Source organism: Anomaloglossus baeobatrachus, chromosome 5 (assembly GCF_048569485.1).
Source record: "Anomaloglossus baeobatrachus isolate aAnoBae1 chromosome 5, aAnoBae1.hap1, whole genome shotgun sequence".
NCBI classification, from domain to species: Eukaryota; Metazoa; Chordata; class Amphibia; order Anura; family Aromobatidae; genus Anomaloglossus; species Anomaloglossus baeobatrachus.
In genome coordinates this window covers 592,693,235-592,712,937 of record NC_134357.1, presented here as the reverse complement: position 1 = coordinate 592,712,937, position 19,703 = coordinate 592,693,235, and the positions used below count along the sequence as shown (strand labels likewise).

At 42.3% G+C, this 19,703-nt stretch overlaps 1 protein-coding gene across 1 annotated transcript in view; it reads left to right on the top strand.

Annotated features, from left to right (window-relative positions):
* GSG1L2 (GSG1 like 2) overlaps window positions 1-19,703 on the top strand; it is an 82,283-nt gene that overhangs the window by 55,469 nt on the left and 7,111 nt on the right. The window contains exon 2 of the mRNA XM_075348009.1: window positions 18,561-18,608. Coding sequence (XP_075204124.1) covers window positions 18,561-18,608 — 48 coding nt within the window. The remainder of the gene's footprint in view (window positions 1-18,560; window positions 18,609-19,703) is intronic.

The following is a 19,703-nucleotide window of genomic DNA, read 5'->3' as shown; positions in this document are numbered from 1 at the left end:
TGTATATAATTATATATGTACAGCCGGTATAACCTGGGCATCTCCTGTATATAATTATATATGTACAGCCGGTATAACCTGGGTATCTCCTGTATATAATTATATATGTACAGCCGATATAACCTGGGCATCTCCTGTATATAATTATATATGCACAGCCGGTATAACCTGGGCATCTCCTGTATATAATTATATATGTACAGCCGGTATAACCTGGCATCTCCTGTATATAATTATATATGTACAGCCGGTATAACCTGGGCATCTCCTGTATATAATTATATATGTACAGCCGGTAAAACCTGGGCATCTCCTGTATATAATTATATATGTACAGCCGGTATAACCCGGGCTTCTCCTGTATATAATTATATATGTACAGCTGGTATAACCTGGGCATCTCCTGTATATAATTATATATGTACAGCCGGTATAACCTGGCATCTCCTGTATATAATTATATATGTACAGCCAGTATAACCTGGGCTTCTCCTGTATATAATTATATATGTACAGCCGGTATAACCTGGGCATCTCCTGTATATAATTATATATGTACAGCTGGTATAACCTGGGCATCTCCTGTATATAATTATATATGTACAGCCGGTATAACCTGGACATCTCCTGTATATAATTATATATGTATAGCCGGTATAACCTGGGCATCCCCTGTATATAATTATATATGTACAGCCGGTATAACCTGGGCATCCCCTGTATATAATTATATATGTACAGCCGGTATAACCTGGGCACCTCCTGTATATAATTATATATGTACAGCCGGTATAACCTGGGCATCTCCTGTATATAATTATATATGTACAGCCGGTATAACCTGGGCATCTCCTATATATAATTATATATGTACAGCCGGTATAACCTGGGCATCTCCTGTATATAATTATATATGTACAGCCGGTATAACCTGGGCATCTCCTGTATATAATTATATATGTACAGCCGGTATAACCTGGGCATCTCCTGTATATAATTATATATGTACAGCTGGTATAACCTGGGCATCTCCTGTATATAATTATATATGTACAGCCGGTATAACCTGGGCATCTCCTGTATATAATTATATATGTACAGCTGGTATAACCTGGGCATCTCCTGTATATAATTATATATGTACAGCTGGTTTAACCTGGACATCTCCTGTATATAATTATATATGTACAGCCGGTATAACCTGGGCATATCCTGTATATAATTATATATGTACAGCCGGTATAACCTGGGTATCTCCTGTATATAATTATATATGTACAGCCGGTATAACCTGGACATCTCCTGTATATAATTATATATGTACAGCCGGTATAACCTGGGCATCTCCTGTATATAATTATATATGTACAGCCGGTATAACCTGGGCATCTCCTGTATATAATTATATATGTACAGCCGGTATAACCTGGGCATCTCCTGTATATAATTATATATGTACAGCTGGTATAACCTGGGCATCTCCTGTATATAATTATATATGTACAGCTGGTATAACCTGGACATCTCCTGTATATAATTATATATGTATAGCCGGTATAACCTGGGCATCCCCTGTATATAATTATATATGTACAGCCGGTATAACCTGGGCATCCCCTGTATATAATTATATATGTACAGCCGGTATAACCTGGGCACCTCCTGTATATAATTATATATGTACAGCCGGTATAACCTGGGCATCTCCTGTATATAATTATATATGTACAGCTGGTATAACCTGGGTATCTCCTGTATATAATTATATATGTACAGCCGGTATAACCTGGGCATCTCCTGTATATAATTATATATGTACAGCTGGTATAACCCGGGCTTCTCCTGTATATAATTATATATGTACAGCTGGTATAACCTGGCATCTCCTGTATATAATTATATATGTACAGCTGGTATAACCTGGACATCTCCTGTATATAATTATATATGTACAGCCGGTATAACCTGGGCATCTCCTGTATATAATTATATATGTACAGCTGGTATAACCTGGGCATCTCCTGTATATAATTATATATGTACAGCTGGTATAACCTGGCATCTCCTGTATATAATTATATATGTACAGCCGGTATAACCTGGGCATCTCCTGTATATAATTATATATGTACAGCCGGTATAACCTGGGCATCTCTTGTATATAATTATATATGTACAGCTGGTATAACCTGGGCATCTCCTGTATATAATTATATATGTACAGCTGGTATAACCTGGGCATCTCCTGTATATAATTATATATGTACAGCTGGTATAACCTGGGCATCTCCTGTATATAATTATATATGTACAGCTGGTATAACCTGGGCATCTCCTGTATATAATTATATATGTACAGCTGGTATAACCTGGGCATCTCCTGTATATAATTATATATGTACAGCCGGTATAACCTGGACATCTCCTGTATATAATTATTTATGTACAGCTGGTATAACCTGGGCATCTCCTGTATATAATTATATATGTACAGCCGGTATAACCTGGGCATCTCCTGTATATAATTATATATGTACAGCCGGTATAACCCGGGCATCTCCTGTATATAATTATATATGTAGAGCTGGTATAACCTGGGCATCTCCTGTATATAATTATATATGTACAACTGGTATAACCTGGACATCTCCTGTATATAATTATATATGTACAGCCGGTATAACCTGGGCATCTCCTGTATATAATTATATATGTACAGCCGGTATAACCTGGACATCTCCTGTATATAATTATATATGTACAGCCGGTATAACCTGGGCATCTCCTGTATATAATTATATATGTACAGCTGGTATAACCTGGGCATCTCCTGTATATAATTATATATGTACAGCTGGTATAACCTGGGTATCTCCTGTATATAATTATATATGTACAGCCGGTATAACCTGGGCATCTCCTGTATATAATTATATATGTACAGCTGGTATAACCTGGGCATCTCCTGTATATAATTATATATGTACAGCCGGTATAACCTGGACATCTCCTGTATATAATTATATATGTACAGCCGGTATAACCCGGGCATCTGCTGTATATAATTATATATATACAGCTGGTATAACCCGGGCATCTCCTGTATATATAATTATATATGTACAGCTGGTATAACCTGGGTATTTCCTGTATATAATTATATAGGTACAGCTGGTATAACCTGGGCATCTCCTGTATATAATTATATATGTACAGCCGGTATAACCTGGGCATCTCCTGTATATAATTATATATGTACAGCCGGTATAACCTGCGCATCTCCTGTATATAATTATATATGTACAGCCGGTATAACCTGGACATCTCCTGTATATAATTATATATGTACAGCCGGTATAACCTGGGCATCTCCTGTATATAATTATATATGTACAGCTGGTATAACCTGGGCATCTCCTGTATATAATTATATATGTACAGCTGGTATAACCTGGGCATCTCCTGTATATAATTATATATGTACAGCCGGTATAACCTGGGCATCTCCTGTATATAATTATATATGTACAGCCGGTATAACCCGGGCATCTCCTGTATATAATTATATATGTAGAGCTGGTATAACCTGGGCATCTCCTGTATATAATTATATATGTACAGCTGGTATAACCTGGACATCTCCTGTATATAATTATATATATACAGCCGGTATAACCTGGGCATCTCCTGTATATAATTATATATGTACAGCCGGTATAACCTGGACATCTCCTGTATATAATTATATATGTACAGCCGGTATCACCTGGGCATCTCCTGTATATAATTATATATGTACAGCTGGTATAACCTGGGCATCTCCTGTATATAATTATATATGTACAGCTGGTATAACCTGGGCATCTCCTGTATATAATTATATATGTACAGCTGGTATAACCTGGGCATCTCCTGTATATAATTATATATGTACAGCCGGTATAACCTGGGCATCTCCTGTATATAATTATATATGTACAGCCGGTATAACCTGGGCATCTCCTGTATATAATTATATATGTACAGCCGGTATAACCTGGACATCTCCTGTATATAATTATATATGTATAGCCGATATAACCTGGGCATCTCCTGTATATAATTATATATGTACAGCCGGTATAACCTGGACATCTCCTGTATATAATTATATATGTACAGCCGGTATAACCCGGGCATCTGCTGTATATAATTATATATATACAGCTGGTATAACCCGGGCATCTCCTGTATATATAATTATATATGTACAGCTGGTATAACCTGGGCATCTCCTGTATATATAATTATATATGTACAGCTGGTATAACCTGGGTATTTCCTGTATATAATTATATAGGTACAGCTGGTATAACCTGGGCATCTCCTGTATATAATTATATATGTACAGCCGGGATAACCTGGGCATTTCCTGTATATAATTATATATGTACAGCCGGTATAACCTGGACATCTCCTGTATATAATTATATATGTACAGCTGGTATAACCTGGACATCTCCTGTATATAATTATATATGTACAGCCGGTATAACCTGGGCATCTCCTGTATATAATTATATATGTACAGCCGGTATAACCTGGGTATCTCCTGTATATAATTATATATGTACAGCCGGTATAACCTGGACAACTCCTGTATATAATTATATATGTACAGCTGGTATAACCTGGGCATCTCCTGTATATAATTATATATGTACAGCCGGTATAACCTGGGTATCTCCTGTATATAATTATATATGTACAGCTGGTATAACCTGGGTATCTCCTGTATATAATTATATATGTACAGCCGGTATAACCTGGGCATCTCCTGTATATAATTATATATGTACAGCTGGTATAACCTGGGCATCTCTTGTATATAATTATATATGTACAGCCGGTATAACCTGGGCATCTCCTGTATATAATTATATATGTACAGCTGGTATAACCTGGGCATCTCCTGTATATAATTATATATGTACAGCTGGTATAACCTGGCATCTCCTGTATATAATTATATATGTACAGCTAGTATAACCCGGGCATCTCCTGTATATAATTATATATGTACAGCTGGTATAACCTGGGCATCTCCTGTATATAATTATATATGTACAGCCGGTATAACCTGGGTATCTCCTGTATATAATTATATATGTACAGCCGGTATAACCTGGACATCTCCTGTATATAATTATATATTTACAGCTGGTATAACCTGGGCATCTCCTGTATATAATTATATATGTACAGCTGGTATAACCTGGGCATCTCCTGTATATAATTATATATGTACAGCCGGTATAACCTGGACATCTCCTGTATATAATTATATATGTACAGCTGGTATAACCTGGGCATCTCCTGTATATAATTATATATGTACAGCCGGTATAACCTGGGCATCTCCTGTATATAATTATATATGTACAGCTGGTATAACCTGGACATCTCCTGTATATAATTATATATGTACAGCCGGTATAACCTGGGCATCTCCTGTATATAATTATTTATGTACAGCCGGTATAACCTGGGCATCTCCTGTATATAATTATATATGTACAGCTGGTATAACCTGGACATCTCCTGTATATAATTATATATGTACAGCTGGTATAACCTGGGCATCTCCTGTATATAATTATATATGTACAGCCGGTATAGCCTGGGCATCTCCTGTATATAATTATATATGTACAGCTGGTATAACCTGGACATCTCCTGTATATAATTATATATGTACAGCTGGTATAACCTGGGCATCTCCTGTATATAATTATATATGTACAGCTGGTATAACCTGGACATCTCCTGTATATAATTATATATGTACAGCCGGTATAACCTGGACATCTCCTGTATATAATTATATATGTACAGCTGGTATAACCTGGGCATCTCCTGTATATAATTATATATGTACAGCTGGTATAACCTGGACATCTCCTGTATATAATTATATATGTATAGCCGGTATAACCTGGACATCTCCTGTATATAATTATATATGTACAGCCGGTATAACCTGGGCATCTCCTGTATATAATTATATATGTACAGCCGGTATAACCAAGGCACCTCCTGTATATAATTATATATGTACAGCCGGTATAACCTGGGCATCTCCTGTATATAATTATATATGTACAGCCGGTATAACTTGGGTATCTCCTGTATATAATTATATATGTACAGCTGGTATAACCTGGACATCTCCTGTATATAATTATATATGTACAGCTGGTATAACCTGGACATCTCCTGTATATAATTATATATGTATAGCCGGTATAACCTGAACATCTCCTGTATATAATTATATATGTACAGCCGGTATAATCTGGGCATCTCCTGTATATAATTATATATGTACAGCTGGTATAACCCAGGCACCTCCTGTATATAATTATATATGTACAGCCGGTATAACCTGGGCATCTCCTGTATATAATTATATATGTACAGCCGGTATAACCTGGACATCTCCTGTATATAATTATATATGTACAGCTGGTATAACCTGGACATCTCCTGTATATAATTATATATGTACAGCTGGTATAACCTGGGCATCTCCTGTATATAATTATATATGTACAGCCGGTATAACCTGGACATCTCCTGTATATAATTATATATGTACAGCTGGTATAACCTGGACAACTCCTGTATATAATTATATATGTACAGCTGGTATAACCTGGGCATCTCCTGTATATAATTATATATGTACAGCTGGTATAACCCGGGCATCTCCTGTATATAATTATATATGTACAGCCGGTATAACCTGGGTATCTCCTGTATATAATTATATATGTACAGCCGGTATAACCTGGCATCTCCTGTATATAATTATATATGTACAGCTGGTATAACCCGGGCATCTCCTGTATATAATTATATATGTACAGCTGGTATAACCTGGACATCTCCTGTATATAATTATATATGTAAAGCTGGTATGACCTGGGCATCTCCTGTATATAATTATATATGTACAGCTGGTATAACCTGGGCATCTCCTGTATATAATTATATATGTACAGCCGACATAACCTGGGCATCTCCTGTATATAATTATATATGTACAGCCGACATAACCTGGGCATCTCCTGTATATAATTATATATGTACAGCCGACATAACCTGGGCATCTCCTGTATATAATTATATATGTACAGCCGGTATAACTTGGGTATCTCCTGTATATAATTGTATATGTACAGCCGGTATAACCTGGACATCTCCTGTATATAATTATATATGTACAGCCGGTATAACCTGGGCATCTCCTGTATATAATTATATATGTACAGCCGGTATAACCTGGGTATCTCCTGTATATAATTATATATGTACAGCTGGTATAACCAGGGCATCTCCTGTATATAATTATATATGTACAGCTGGTATAACCTGGGCATCTCCTGTATATAATTATATATGTACAGCTGGTATAACCTGGGCATCTCCTGTATATAATTATATATGTACAGCTGGTATAACCTGGGCATCTCCTGTATATAATTATATATGTACAGCCGGTATAACCTGGGCATCTCCTGTATATAATTATATATGTACAGCCGGTATAACCTGGGTATCTCCTGTATATAATTATATATGTACAGCTGGTATAACCTGGGCATCTCCTGTATATAATTATATATGTACAGCCGGTATAACCTGGGCATCTCCTGTATATAATTATATATGTACAGCCGGTATCACCTGGGTATCTCCTGTATATAATTATATATGTACAGCCGGTATAACCTGGGCATCTCCTGTATATAATTATATATGTACAGCCGGTATAACCTGGGTATCTCCTGTATATAATTATATATGTACAGCCGGTATAACCTGGGCATCTCCTGTATATAATTATATATATACAGCTGGTATAACCTGGGCATCTCCTGTATATAATTATATATGTACAGCCGGTATAACCTGGGCATCTCCTGTATATAATTATATATGTACAGCCGGTATAACCTGGGGATTTTATAGGTCTCTATACTGTTATATATTTACATTCATATATTTTAACCCCTTCCAGAACTTCTAGGACGTTCAGTTTTCTGATATTGTGGCGATTGTACCGTGTGTTCAGACCTTTGCAGTAAAAAAACGCATCGTGTGAACACAACTCTATTGCTGAAATTGCGGTGCCGTCTGAGCTCTGGTGATATTGGGGCCTCAGCAGCCGCAGATTCCCTTTCGCTCAGGTACCGCGCTGTGACTTTAAGAGAGGGAATGAAAAACAGATCATTAGCTTTAATAGAGCCGAATCCCCAGGAAGTTTCCCGACAATACAGGGAGCAGATCCTGGAAGAGGCAGCGGAGTCCGGAGCCAAATCATCCTCCGATGAGAGACGTCCAAGATCTGTGCGTACAAACAGCCGGCACGCTGCGTCCATGGCAGACGGCGGCATCCTGCCGGGTGTAGCTCATCCGTCTCAGGAATATCCTGAAATACTCTGTGCTGCTGGGACCTGCTCCTTCCTCTATGTATCTCTGTGTCCTCCTATAAGATCAGTGCTCTCCTCTCCTGAAATACTCTGTGCTCCTGGGTCCTGCTCCTTCCTCTATGTATCTCTGTGTCCTCCTATAAGATCAGTGCTCTCCTCTCCTGAAATACTCTGTGCTGCTGGGCCCTGCTCCTTCCTCTATGTATCTCTGTGTCCTCCTATAAGATCAGTGCTCTCCTCTCCTGAAATACTCTGTGCTCCTGGGTCCTGCTCCTTCCTCTATGTATCTCTGTGTCCTCCTATAAGATCAGTGCTCTCCTCTCCTGAAATACTCTGTGCTGCTGGGACCTGCTCCTTCCTCTATGTATCTCTATGTCCTCCTATAAGATCAGCGCTCTCCTCTCCTGAAATACTCTGTGCTGCTGGGACCTGCTCCTTCCTCTATGTATCTCTGTGTCCTCCTATAAGATCAGTGCTCTCCTCTCCTGAAATACTCTGTGCTGCTGGGACCTGCTCCTTCCTCTATGTATCTCTGTGACCTCCTATAAGATCAGCGCTCTGCTCCCCTGAAATACTCTGTGCTGCTGGGGCCTGCTCCTTGCTCTATGCATCTCTGTGTCCTCCTATAAGATCAGCGCTCTCCTCTCCTGAAATACTCTGTGCTGCTGGGACCTGCTCCTTCCTCTATGTATCTCTATGTCCTCCTATAAGATCAGCGCTCTCCTCTCCTGAAATACTCTGTGCTGCTGGGACCTGCTCCTTCCTCTATGTATCTCTGTGACCTCCTATAAGATCAGTGCTCTCCTCTCCTGAAATACTCTGTGCTCCTGGGACCTGCTCCTTCCTCTATGTATCTCTGTGTCCTCCTATAAGATCAGCGCTCTCCTCTCCTGAAATACTCTGTGCTGCTGGGACCTGCTACTTCCTCTATGTATCTCTGTGTCCTCCTATAAGATCAGTGCTCCCCTCTCCTGAAATACTCTGTGCTGCTGGGACCTGCTCCTTCCTCTATGTATCTCTGTGACCTCCTATAAGATCAGTGCTCTCCTCTCCTGAAATACTCTGTGCTGCTGGGACCTGCTTCTTCCTCTATGATGTATCTCTGTGTCCTCCTATAAGATCAGCGCTCTCCTCTCCTGAAATACTTTGTGCTGCTGGGACCTGCTCCTTCCTCTATGCATCTCTGTGTCCTCCTATAAGATCAGCGCTCTCCTCTCCTGAAATACTCTGTGCTGCTGGGACCTGCTCCTTCCTCTATGTATCTCTGTGTCCTCCTATAAGATCAGCGCTCTCCTCTCCTGAAATACTCTGTGCTGCTGGGACCTGCTCCTTCCTCTATGTATCTCTGTGTCCTCCTATAAGATCAGTGCTCTCCTCTCCTGAAATACTCTGTGCTGCTGGGTCCTACTCCTTCCTCTATGTATCTCTGTGTCCTCCTATAAGATCAGTGCTCTCCTCCTGAAATACTCTGTGCTGCTGGGACCTGCTCCTTCCTCTATGTATCTCTGTGTCCTCCTATAAGATCAGTGCTCTCCTCTCCTGAAATACTCTGTGCTGCTGGGACCTGCTCCTTCCTCTATGTATCTCTGTGTCCTCCTATAAGATCAGTGCTCTCCTCTCCTGAAATACTCTGTGCTGCTGGGACCTGCTCCTTCCTCTATGTATCTCTGTGTCCTCCTATAAGATCAGTGCTCTCTTCTCCTAAAATACTCTGTGCTGCTGGGACCTGCTCCTTCCTCTATGTATATCTGTGTCCTCCTATAAGATCAGCGTTCTCCTCTCCTGAAATACTCTGTGCTGCTGGGACCTGCTCCTTCCTCTATGCATCTCTGTGTCCTCCTATAAGATCAGCGCTCTCCTCTTCTGAAATACTCTGTGCTGCTGGGACCTGCTCCTTCCTCTATGTATCTCTGTGTCCTCCTATAAGATCAGTGCTCTCCTCTCCTGAAATACTCTGTGCTGCTGGGACCTGCTCCTTCCTCTTTGTATCTCTGTGTCCTCCTATAAGATCAGCGCTCTCCTCTCCTGAAATACTCTGTGCTGCTGGGACCTGCTCCTTCCTCTATGCATCTCTGTGTCCTCCTATAAGATCAGCGCTCTCCTCTCCTGAAATCCTCTGTGCTGCTGGGACCTGCTCCTTCCTCTATGTATCTCTGTGTCCTCCTATAAGATCAGTGTTCTCTTCTCCTGAAATACTCTGTGCTGCTGGGTCCTGCTCCTTCCTCTGTATCTCTGTGTCCTCCTATAAGATCAGTGCTCTCCTCTCCTGAAATACTCTGTGCTGCTGGGACCTGCTCCTTCCTCTATGTATCTCTGTGTCCTCCTATAAGATCAGCGCTCTCCTCTCCTGAAATACTCTGTGCTGCTGGGTCCTGCTCCTTCCTCTATGTATCTCTGTGCCCTCCTATAACATCAGCGCTCTCCTCTCCTGAAATACTCTGTGCTGCTGGGACCTGCTCCTTCCTCTATGTATCTCTGTGTCCTCCTAGAAGATCAGTGCTCTCCTCTCCTGAAATACTCTGTGCTGCTTGGACCTGCTCCTTCCTCTATGTATCTCTGTGTCCTCCTATAAGATCAGTGCTCTCCTCTCCTGAATTACTCTGTGCTGCTGGGACCTGCTCCTTCTTCTATGTATCTCTGTGTCCTCCTAGAAGATCAGTGCTCTCCTCTCCTGAAATACTCTGTGCTGCTGGGACCTGCTCCTTCCTCTATGTATCTCTGTGTCCTCCTATAAGATCAGTGCTCTCCTCTCCTGAAATCCTCTGTGCTGCTGGGACCTGCTCCTTCCTCTATGTATCTCTGTGTCCTCCTATAAGATCAGTGTTCTCTTCTCCTGAAATACTCTGTGCTGCTGGGTCCTGCTCCTTCCTCTGTATCTCTGTGTCCTCCTATAAGATCAGTGCTCTCCTCTCCTGAAATACTCTGTGCTGCTGGGACCTGCTCCTTCCTCTGTATCTCTGTGATCTCCTATAAGATAAGCGCTCTCCTCTCCTGAAATACTCTGTGCTGCTGGGACCTGCTCCTTCCTCTATGTATCTCTGTGTCCTCCTATAAGATCAGCGCTCTCCTCTCCTGAAATACTTTGTGCTGCTGGGACCTGCTCCTTCCTCTATGTATCTCTAGGTCCTCCTATAAGATCAGTGCTCTCCTCTCCTGAAATACTCTGTGCTGCTTGGACCTGCTCCTTCCTCTATGTATCTCTGTGTCCTCCTATAAGATCAGTGCTCTCCTCTCCTGAATTACTCTGTGCTGCTGGGACCTGCTCCTTCTTCTATGTATCTCTGTGTCCTCCTAGAAGATCAGTGCTCTCCTCTCCTGAAATACTCTGTGCTGCTGGGTCCTGCTCCTTCCTCTATGTATCTCTGTGTCCTCCTAGAAGATCAGTGCTCTCCTCTCCTGAAATACTCTGTGCTGCTGGGTCCTGCTCCTTCCTCTATGTATCTCTGTGTCCTCCTATAAGATCAGTGCTCTCCTCTCCTGAAATACTCTGTGCTGCTGGGACCTGCTCCTTCCTCTGTATCTCTGTGTCCTCCTATAAGATCAGTGCTCTCCTCTCCTGAAATACTCTGTGCTGCTGGGTCCTGCTCCTTCCTCTATGTATCTCTGTGTCCTCCTAGAAGATCAGTGCTCTCCTCTCCTGAAATACTCTGTGCTGCTGGGACCTGCTCCTTCCTCTGTATCTCTGTGTCCTCCTATAAGATCAGTGCTCTCCTCTCCTGAAATACTCTGTGCTGCTGGGACCTGCTCCTTCCTCGGGAGGTTTGGGTTGTGCTGGTGTCAGGCAGCTGCTGTAAAGGCTGTCATTTGTATCGTGGTTTGGGTTGTGTTCTCCATTACAGTCTTCTGACCCTCGGCTCGTCCTCGGAGCCGTCCACTAATCATCCAGGCTTTATTATGCGCAGTTATCTCGCCGGCGTTCATACCCGCAGCTGTTATAACGTCCCATGTTCACCTAACGTTGCGATTTGCATTTTTCTTTTCCCAGTGCTCATATTAAAGCAGCCGGAATAATTGTCTTCTGCGGAGTCCTGATCCCTGTGACCCTGGTCCTCGCCTCTTGGGCAGCATGCATTATAGATGGAGCCATTATTACTGGGGCTGAGGTGGAGCTCAGGTCATCCACATCGGCCTCAACCCTCAGTTCTACCGCCGGTAAAATCGGGTGGGCGACCTTCAGAGGAGGGTGGTGGTCCTACCACACACATGAGACTTGTAGAGTGGACAGATGATGCCAGGAAAAGTCCTAAATCAATGACTGGCTGCCAGGAATAATTATCTTAGGGTCCAACAATCCTTTACACACGTCAAAATTCTGGTACAATTTACCCCATAATACTGTTATACGCGCCTTCACCGTTAGGGGTCGATTCGTTGACACTGACGTTCCGGACGCCGGTCTTAATGATGTGCTCAATATTGGTGTAGCTGGTAAGACTTGGGTGTAAGCGTCAATAGTTTCAATATTTTTACTCAAAATATGGTTATTGTAGCCTAGAGGCCACCAGGAATGAGGAGCCGAAAGAATCTTATGGTGGTGGTCTTCACATATGTGGTGATCGTAGGGGTGAGCCTCTTGTGCGTGGTGGATATACACTTATTTCTGTGGGTAGTTGTCTTCTGGTTTGTGTTGAAGGTTGTCCTCCAGTTTGTGGTGGCAGTTGTCTCGTTTGTAGTGGTGGTGCTTGTCCTGGTTGTGCTGCTAATCCTCTTCCAGTTTGTGGTGGTTGTTGTCCTCTTGGTTTTGGTGCTAGTTGTCCTCCAGTTTGTGGTGATAGTTGTTGTACTCTTGGTTTTGGTGCTAGTTGTCCTCCAGCTTGTGGTGGTCGTTGACCTCTTCGTTTTGGTGCTAGTTGTCCTCCAGTTTGTGTTGGTAGTTGTTGTCCTCTTGGTTTTGGTGCTACTTGTCCTCCAGTTTGTAGTGGTCGTTGACCTCTTGGTTTTGGAGCTAGTTGTCCTCCAGTGTGTGGTGGTCGTTGACCTCTTGGTTTTGATGCTAGTTGTCCTCCAGTGTGTGGTGGTCGTTGACCTCTTGGTTTTGGTGCTAGTTGTCCTACAGTTTCTGGTGGTAGTTGTTTTCCTCTTGGTTTTGGTGCTGGTTGTCCTCCAGTTTGTGGTGGTGGCTGTCCTTCTAGTTGTGCTGCCAGTTGTCCTCCAGTTTGTGGTGGAGGTTGTTTTCCTCTTGGTTTTGGTGCTAGTTATGCTCCACTTTCTAGTAGCAGTTGTTGTCGTCCAGTTTGTTGTAGTGGTGACTATTTTCCTCCAGTTTGTAGTAGTAGTAGTTGCTATCCTCTTATTTGTTGTGGTAGTGGTTGTTGTCTTCCTGGTTTTGGTGTTTGTTGTCCTTCAGTTTGCAGTAAAAATGGTTGTTCTTCAATTGTTGCAGCGATGGTTGTTGATCTCCTGGTTGATATGGTAGTTGTCCTCCAGTTTGTAGCAGTAGTAGTAGTTGCTATCCTTCAATTGGTTGCAGTAGTGGTTGTTGTCCTCCTGCTTGTGGTGCTAGTTGTCGTCCAGTTTGTGGTACTAGTGGTTGTTCTTCAATTTTTTGCCTCGATGGTTGTTGTCCTGTTTGTGGTGTTAGTTGTCCTCCAGTTTGTAGGAAGTGGTTGTTCTCCAGTTTGTTGCAGTCGTAGTTATTGTCCACCAGTTTGTTGTAGTGGTGGTTGTTGACCTCCTGGTTCTGGTGCTAGTTGTCCGTCAGTTTGTAGGAAGTGGTTGTCTCAATTTTGTGGTGGTATTATTGAGTGGCGCGGGGCGGTAGTCATGGACAAGGGTTTGACTCCAGAGACCGCAGCATGTTACATACAAGGCATGCTCCAGGCAGGGTGTGTGGACTGTATGCTCAAGTAGGCCTCCTGTTGCCGACACATTCTCAGTTCCCGCGGGTGGTTTCCCGATCTTACTGGTCCTATGAGTCCCGACACAACTCAGCTGAACGCTACAGTCCAATTCGTGATGGTCACCTTCGCTTCCATCGGCTCCACGCGCAGTGTCCTCGGTGGAGAGGGTCAGAGGTTCTGTCACTATGTCCAGAGTAGAATCTAGTACTCCATATTTACGTCTCTTCTTCTCATAGAGGAGGTGGTAAGGAAGTAGCCAGTAGTGCCAGAGAAGAGCCTTATGCTCTCGGCAGTCTGGGGAGCCTCCGCCTTGGAAAGCCAATCCTGCTCACATCTCAGTGCGTTCTGACCAGCTTCCTCATAGGCTTGGGGCCTAGTTGCTAAAGGCCCATTCTCTGAACCCTTCTAGCTGAGGCCTCTCCATATGGAGGCCGGTCTTCAGCCTCAGCGTTCTCTACTGTTCAGTGTCTCAGTCAGCACTTAAGGATCACGCTATCTCGACTCCAGTCTCATTTCTCTGCCATAAGTCACCCGCTGCATGTGACCTCCACGCCTCACAGACTATCCATCTGTATCTATCCCTCTGTAGGTCTTCACTCACTCTTCCAGAAGGAACTGTCTCACCCTATAAACTAACCCATCCCATTGTGGACTAGTTTCTGACCCTGTTCACTGTCTGTTGGTGGGCAGTACTAAGAATATATAGATCTCTTACCTCCTGTTTGTGGTGGTTGTCCCCTTGAAGTTTTGGAGAATTCCCTTTTTTTGCTATAGTGATGGCTATCCTTTGTGGTGAAGATGTCCTATTTGTGGTGGTGGTCAGCTGTCCTCCTGTTTGTGGTAGTGGTTGTCCTGTTTATAGAGGATCTTGTCACTTTTAGTGGTAGCGGTGTTTATTCTTCTTTTCGTGGTGGTAACAGATGTCGTTATGATTGTGTTGTAGGTTGTCATCTTATTTTAGTTGTTAATTGTCCTTTTTTTGTGGTAGTGGTTGTCCTATTTGTGATTATGATCTTTGTCCTGTTTGTAGTGGTGGTTGTCCTGTTTGTAGAGGATCTTGTCACTTTTTGTTGTAGTGATGGTTATTCTTGTTTTCGTGGTGGTAACAGATGTCCTTATGATTGTGTTGTAGGTTGTCATCTTATTTTAGTTGTTAGTTGTCCTTTTTTGTGGTAGTGGTTGTCCTATTTGTCGTTAAGACCTTTGTCCTCCTGTTTGTAGTAGTGGTTGTCCTGTTTGTAGAGGATCCTGTCACTTTTTGTGGTAGCGGTGGTTATTCTTGTTTTCGTGGTGGTAACAGATGTCCTTAGGATTGTGTTGTAGGTTGTCATCTTATTTTAGTTGTTAGTTGTCCTTTTTTGTGGTAGTGGCTGTCCTATTTGTCGTTAAGACCTTTGTCCTCCTGTTTGTAGTAGTGGTTGTCCTATTGTAGAGGATCTCGTCAATTTTTAGGTAGTGGTGGCTATTCTTGTTTTTGTGGTGGTAGCAGATGTCCTTATGATTGTGTTGTAGGTTGTCATCTTATTTTAGTTGTTAATTGTCCTTTTTTTGTGGTAGTGGTTGTCCTATTTATGGTTAAGACCTTTGTCCTCCTGTTTGTAGTAGTGGTTGTCCTATTGTAGAGGATCTCGTCAATTTTTAGGTAGTGGTGGCTATTCTGGTTTTTGTGGTGGTAGCAGATGTCCTCATGATTGTGTTGTAAGTTGTCTTCTTATTTTAGTTGATGGTTGTCCTTTTTGGTGGAAGTGGTTGTCCTATTTGTGGTGATGGCCTTTGTCCTCCTGTCTGTGGTTTTCCTTCTTTTTGTTGTGGTGGTTTTTGTTCTGTTTGTGATCATTCATATCTTACTACTCTGCACATAGTTGAGATATTTTTTTGGATTACATTATTTAGAGTTTCATCAGTGATTCAGATCTCGATCCATGAAGGTCCCGGCGACAAGAAGGAGATGGCAGGTCCCGTGTTCAATCATGAGTCAGGTCTTGGGTCGAGGGATCGGTGTAATAGAACAGATCTCTTCTGGGATGGAAGTGTCACTAATGGTCTCCATGATGTATCAGGAGAGGAGAGGGAGAGTTATTTGCAAACCACATTTATGCTAATACTCATCAGCCTGGGCCGTGTCAAGGTCGTGCCGAACCCTGGTGTATTAGGTCAGGCTTATATTGTATAATAAGCAGGCAGCTGCGTCCGGCCACACAATGTTCTCCATCCGTCAGTGACATCTAAGACACCAACCTCCAATAAATACACATCAGAACTCACCGGGAGTGCGGAGACTATTCCTGCCACGCAAAATAAAACACTGAGCGAATCCAGAGGCCTTCATTTTACCTTCCGGACCACACACCCTAGGGTGGTGATATGTGACCAGCCGAATATACACAAATAAAGTCCCTTGTCATGGCCATAACCTGCTGGAGACTGTATCTGGGTTTCACATCACCGAAGCTATCCACCTCAGTGATACATATCTCCCCTCCAGGATTTTACCATTGACCATACGATGAAAAAATACCTGATTTTTTCAACTTTGAACCTGTCGGAGGTTTCTCAGATTTGGAGCCGAATTTTGTAGACTTTGGCATTGAATAAATCACCTATTTATTCATCGTAGTTATACCAATGTGCCAAATGTTTTTTTCTTTTTGTATTTTATTGCCCTGTGGTTCTTGGGCCTAAAGGCTGGTCCTTATATTTGTATTTTTATTTTCCTGAGGTCCTTGAGCCAGAAGCTGGATCCTTATATTTGTACCTTTATCGTTCTGAGCTCCTTGGGCCTAAAGGCGGATTCTTATATTTGTACCTTTATCATTCTGAGGTCCTTGGGCCTAAAGGCGAATCCTTATATTTGTACCTTTATCGTTCTGAGGTCCTTGGGCCTAAAGGCGAATCCTTATATTTGTACCTTTATCATTCTGAGGTCCTTGGGCCTAAAGGCGGATTCTTATATTTGTACCTTTATCGTTCTGAGGTCTTTGAGCCTAAAGGAGAATCCTTATATTTGTACCTTTATCATTCTGAGCTCTTTGGGCCTAAAGGCGAATCCTTATATTTGTACCTTTATCATTCTGAGGTCCTTGGGCCTAAAGGCAGATCCTTATATCTGTACCTTTATCGTTCGGAGGTCTTTGTGCCTAAAGGCGACTCCTTATATTTGTACTTTCAGTTTTCTGTGGTCCTTATATTTGTAATTTTATTTTTCTGAGGTCCTTGGGCCTAAAGGCGGATTCTTATATTTGTACTTTTATTTTTCTGAGATCCTTGGGCCTAAAGGCTGTTCCTTATATTAGTACTTTTATTTTCCTGAGGTCCTTGGGCCTAAAGGCTGGTCCTTATATTTGTACCCTTATTTTTCTCAGGTCCTTGGGCCTAAAGGGGATCCTTATATTTGTACTTTTAGTTTTCTGAGGTCCTTGGGCCTAAAAGCTGTTGCTTATATTTGTACTTTTAGTTTTCGGAGGTCCTTGGGCCTAAAGGGGATCTTCATATTTGTACTTTTATTTTTCTGAGGTCCTTGAGCCTAAAGGGGATCTTTATATTTGCACTTTTATTTTTCTGAGGTCCTTGGGCTTAAAGGTGGTTCCCTATATTTGTGCTTTTAGTTTTCTGAGGTCCTTGGGCCTAAAGGCGGATTCTTTTATTTGTACTTTTGTTTTTCTGAGGTCCTTGAGCCTAAAGGGGATCTTTATATTTGCACTTTTATTTTTCTGAGGTCCTTGGGCTTAAAGGCAGATCCTTATATATGTACTTTTATTTTATTTTTCTGAGGTCTTTGGGCCTAAAGGCTGTTCCTTATATTTGTACTTTTAGTTTTCTGAGGTCCTTGGGCCTAAAGGCGTATCATTATAATTGTACTTTTATTTTTCGGAGGTCCTTGGGCCTAAAGGCTGTTATTTATATTTGTACTTTTAGTTTTCGGAGGTCCTTGGGCCTAAAGGCTGTTATTTATATTTGTACTTTTAGTTTTCTGAGGTCCTTGGGCCTAAAGGCGTATCATTATAACTGTACTTTTATTTTTCTGAGGTCCTTGGGCCTAAAGGCGTATCATTATAATTGTACTTTTATTTTTCTGAGGTCCTTGGGCCTAAAGGCGTATCATTATAATTGTACTTTTATTTTTCGGAGGTCCTTGGGCCTAAAGGCTGGTCTTTACATTTGTACTTTCATTTTTCTGATTTTTGTATCTATCTCATATCTCAATATCGATCTAATTTCTAATTTTTTCTTGTCTCATGTTTTCCAGGTGAGAAATGTCGCAGTTTTATCACCCTCACGCCCCCGGCAGATCGAGGTGAGATTTCTTACATTTTTCTACCCGGTATAATATCGGTGTCTCTACAATATTGGCGTCTTTATTTCTTTGTTTGTCACATGCTGCCATCTAGTGCTCACTCCTTAATATGTTCTGCAATAATTGATGAAACTACAACTTCTTTAGCTGTTCCGAAATAAGATCCAGATTACTCCATCTCCGATTGCTCACATTGGCGCAGCTTAATATAAGAAATAGTGGGGGTAAAAGATTGAGCCGACTGCCCTCCTCCTGCATCTAAACACCCCAGATTGAGCCGACTGCCCTCCTCCTGCATCTAAACACCCCAGATTGAGCCGACTGCCCTCCTCCTGCATCTAAACACCCCAGATTGAGCCGACTGCCCTCCTCCTGTATCTAAACACCCTAGATTGAGCCGACTGCCCTCCTCCTGCATCTAAACACCCCAGATTGAGCCTACTGCCCTTCTCCTGCATCTAAACACCCCAGATTGAGCCGACTGCCCTCCTCCTGCATCTAAACACCCCAGATTGAGCCGACTGCCCTCCTCCTGCATCTAAACACCCCAGATTGAGCCGACTGCCCTCCTCCTGTATCTAAACAGCCCAGATTGAGCCGACTGCCCTCCTCCTATATCTAAACACCACATATTGACCCAACTGCCCTCCTCCTGTATCTAAACACCCTAGATTGAGCTGACTGCCCTTCTTCTGCATCTAAACACCCCAGATTGAGCCGACTGCCCTCCTCCTGCATCTAAACACCCCAGATTGAGCCGACTGCCCTCCTCCTGCATCTAAACACCCCAGATTGAGCCGACTGCCCTCCTCCTGCATCTAAACACCCCAGATTGAGCCGACTGCCCTTCTCCTGCATCTAAACACCCCAGATTGAGCCAACTGCCCGCCTCCTACATCTAAACACCCCAGATTGAGCCGACTGCCCTCCTCCTGCATTTAAACACCCCAGATTGAGCCGACTGCCCTCCTCCTATATCTAAACACCACATATTGACCCAACTGCCCTCCTCCTGCATCTAAACACCCCAGATTGAGCCGACTGCCCTCCTCCTATATCTAAACACCACATATTGACCCAACTGCCCTCCTCCTG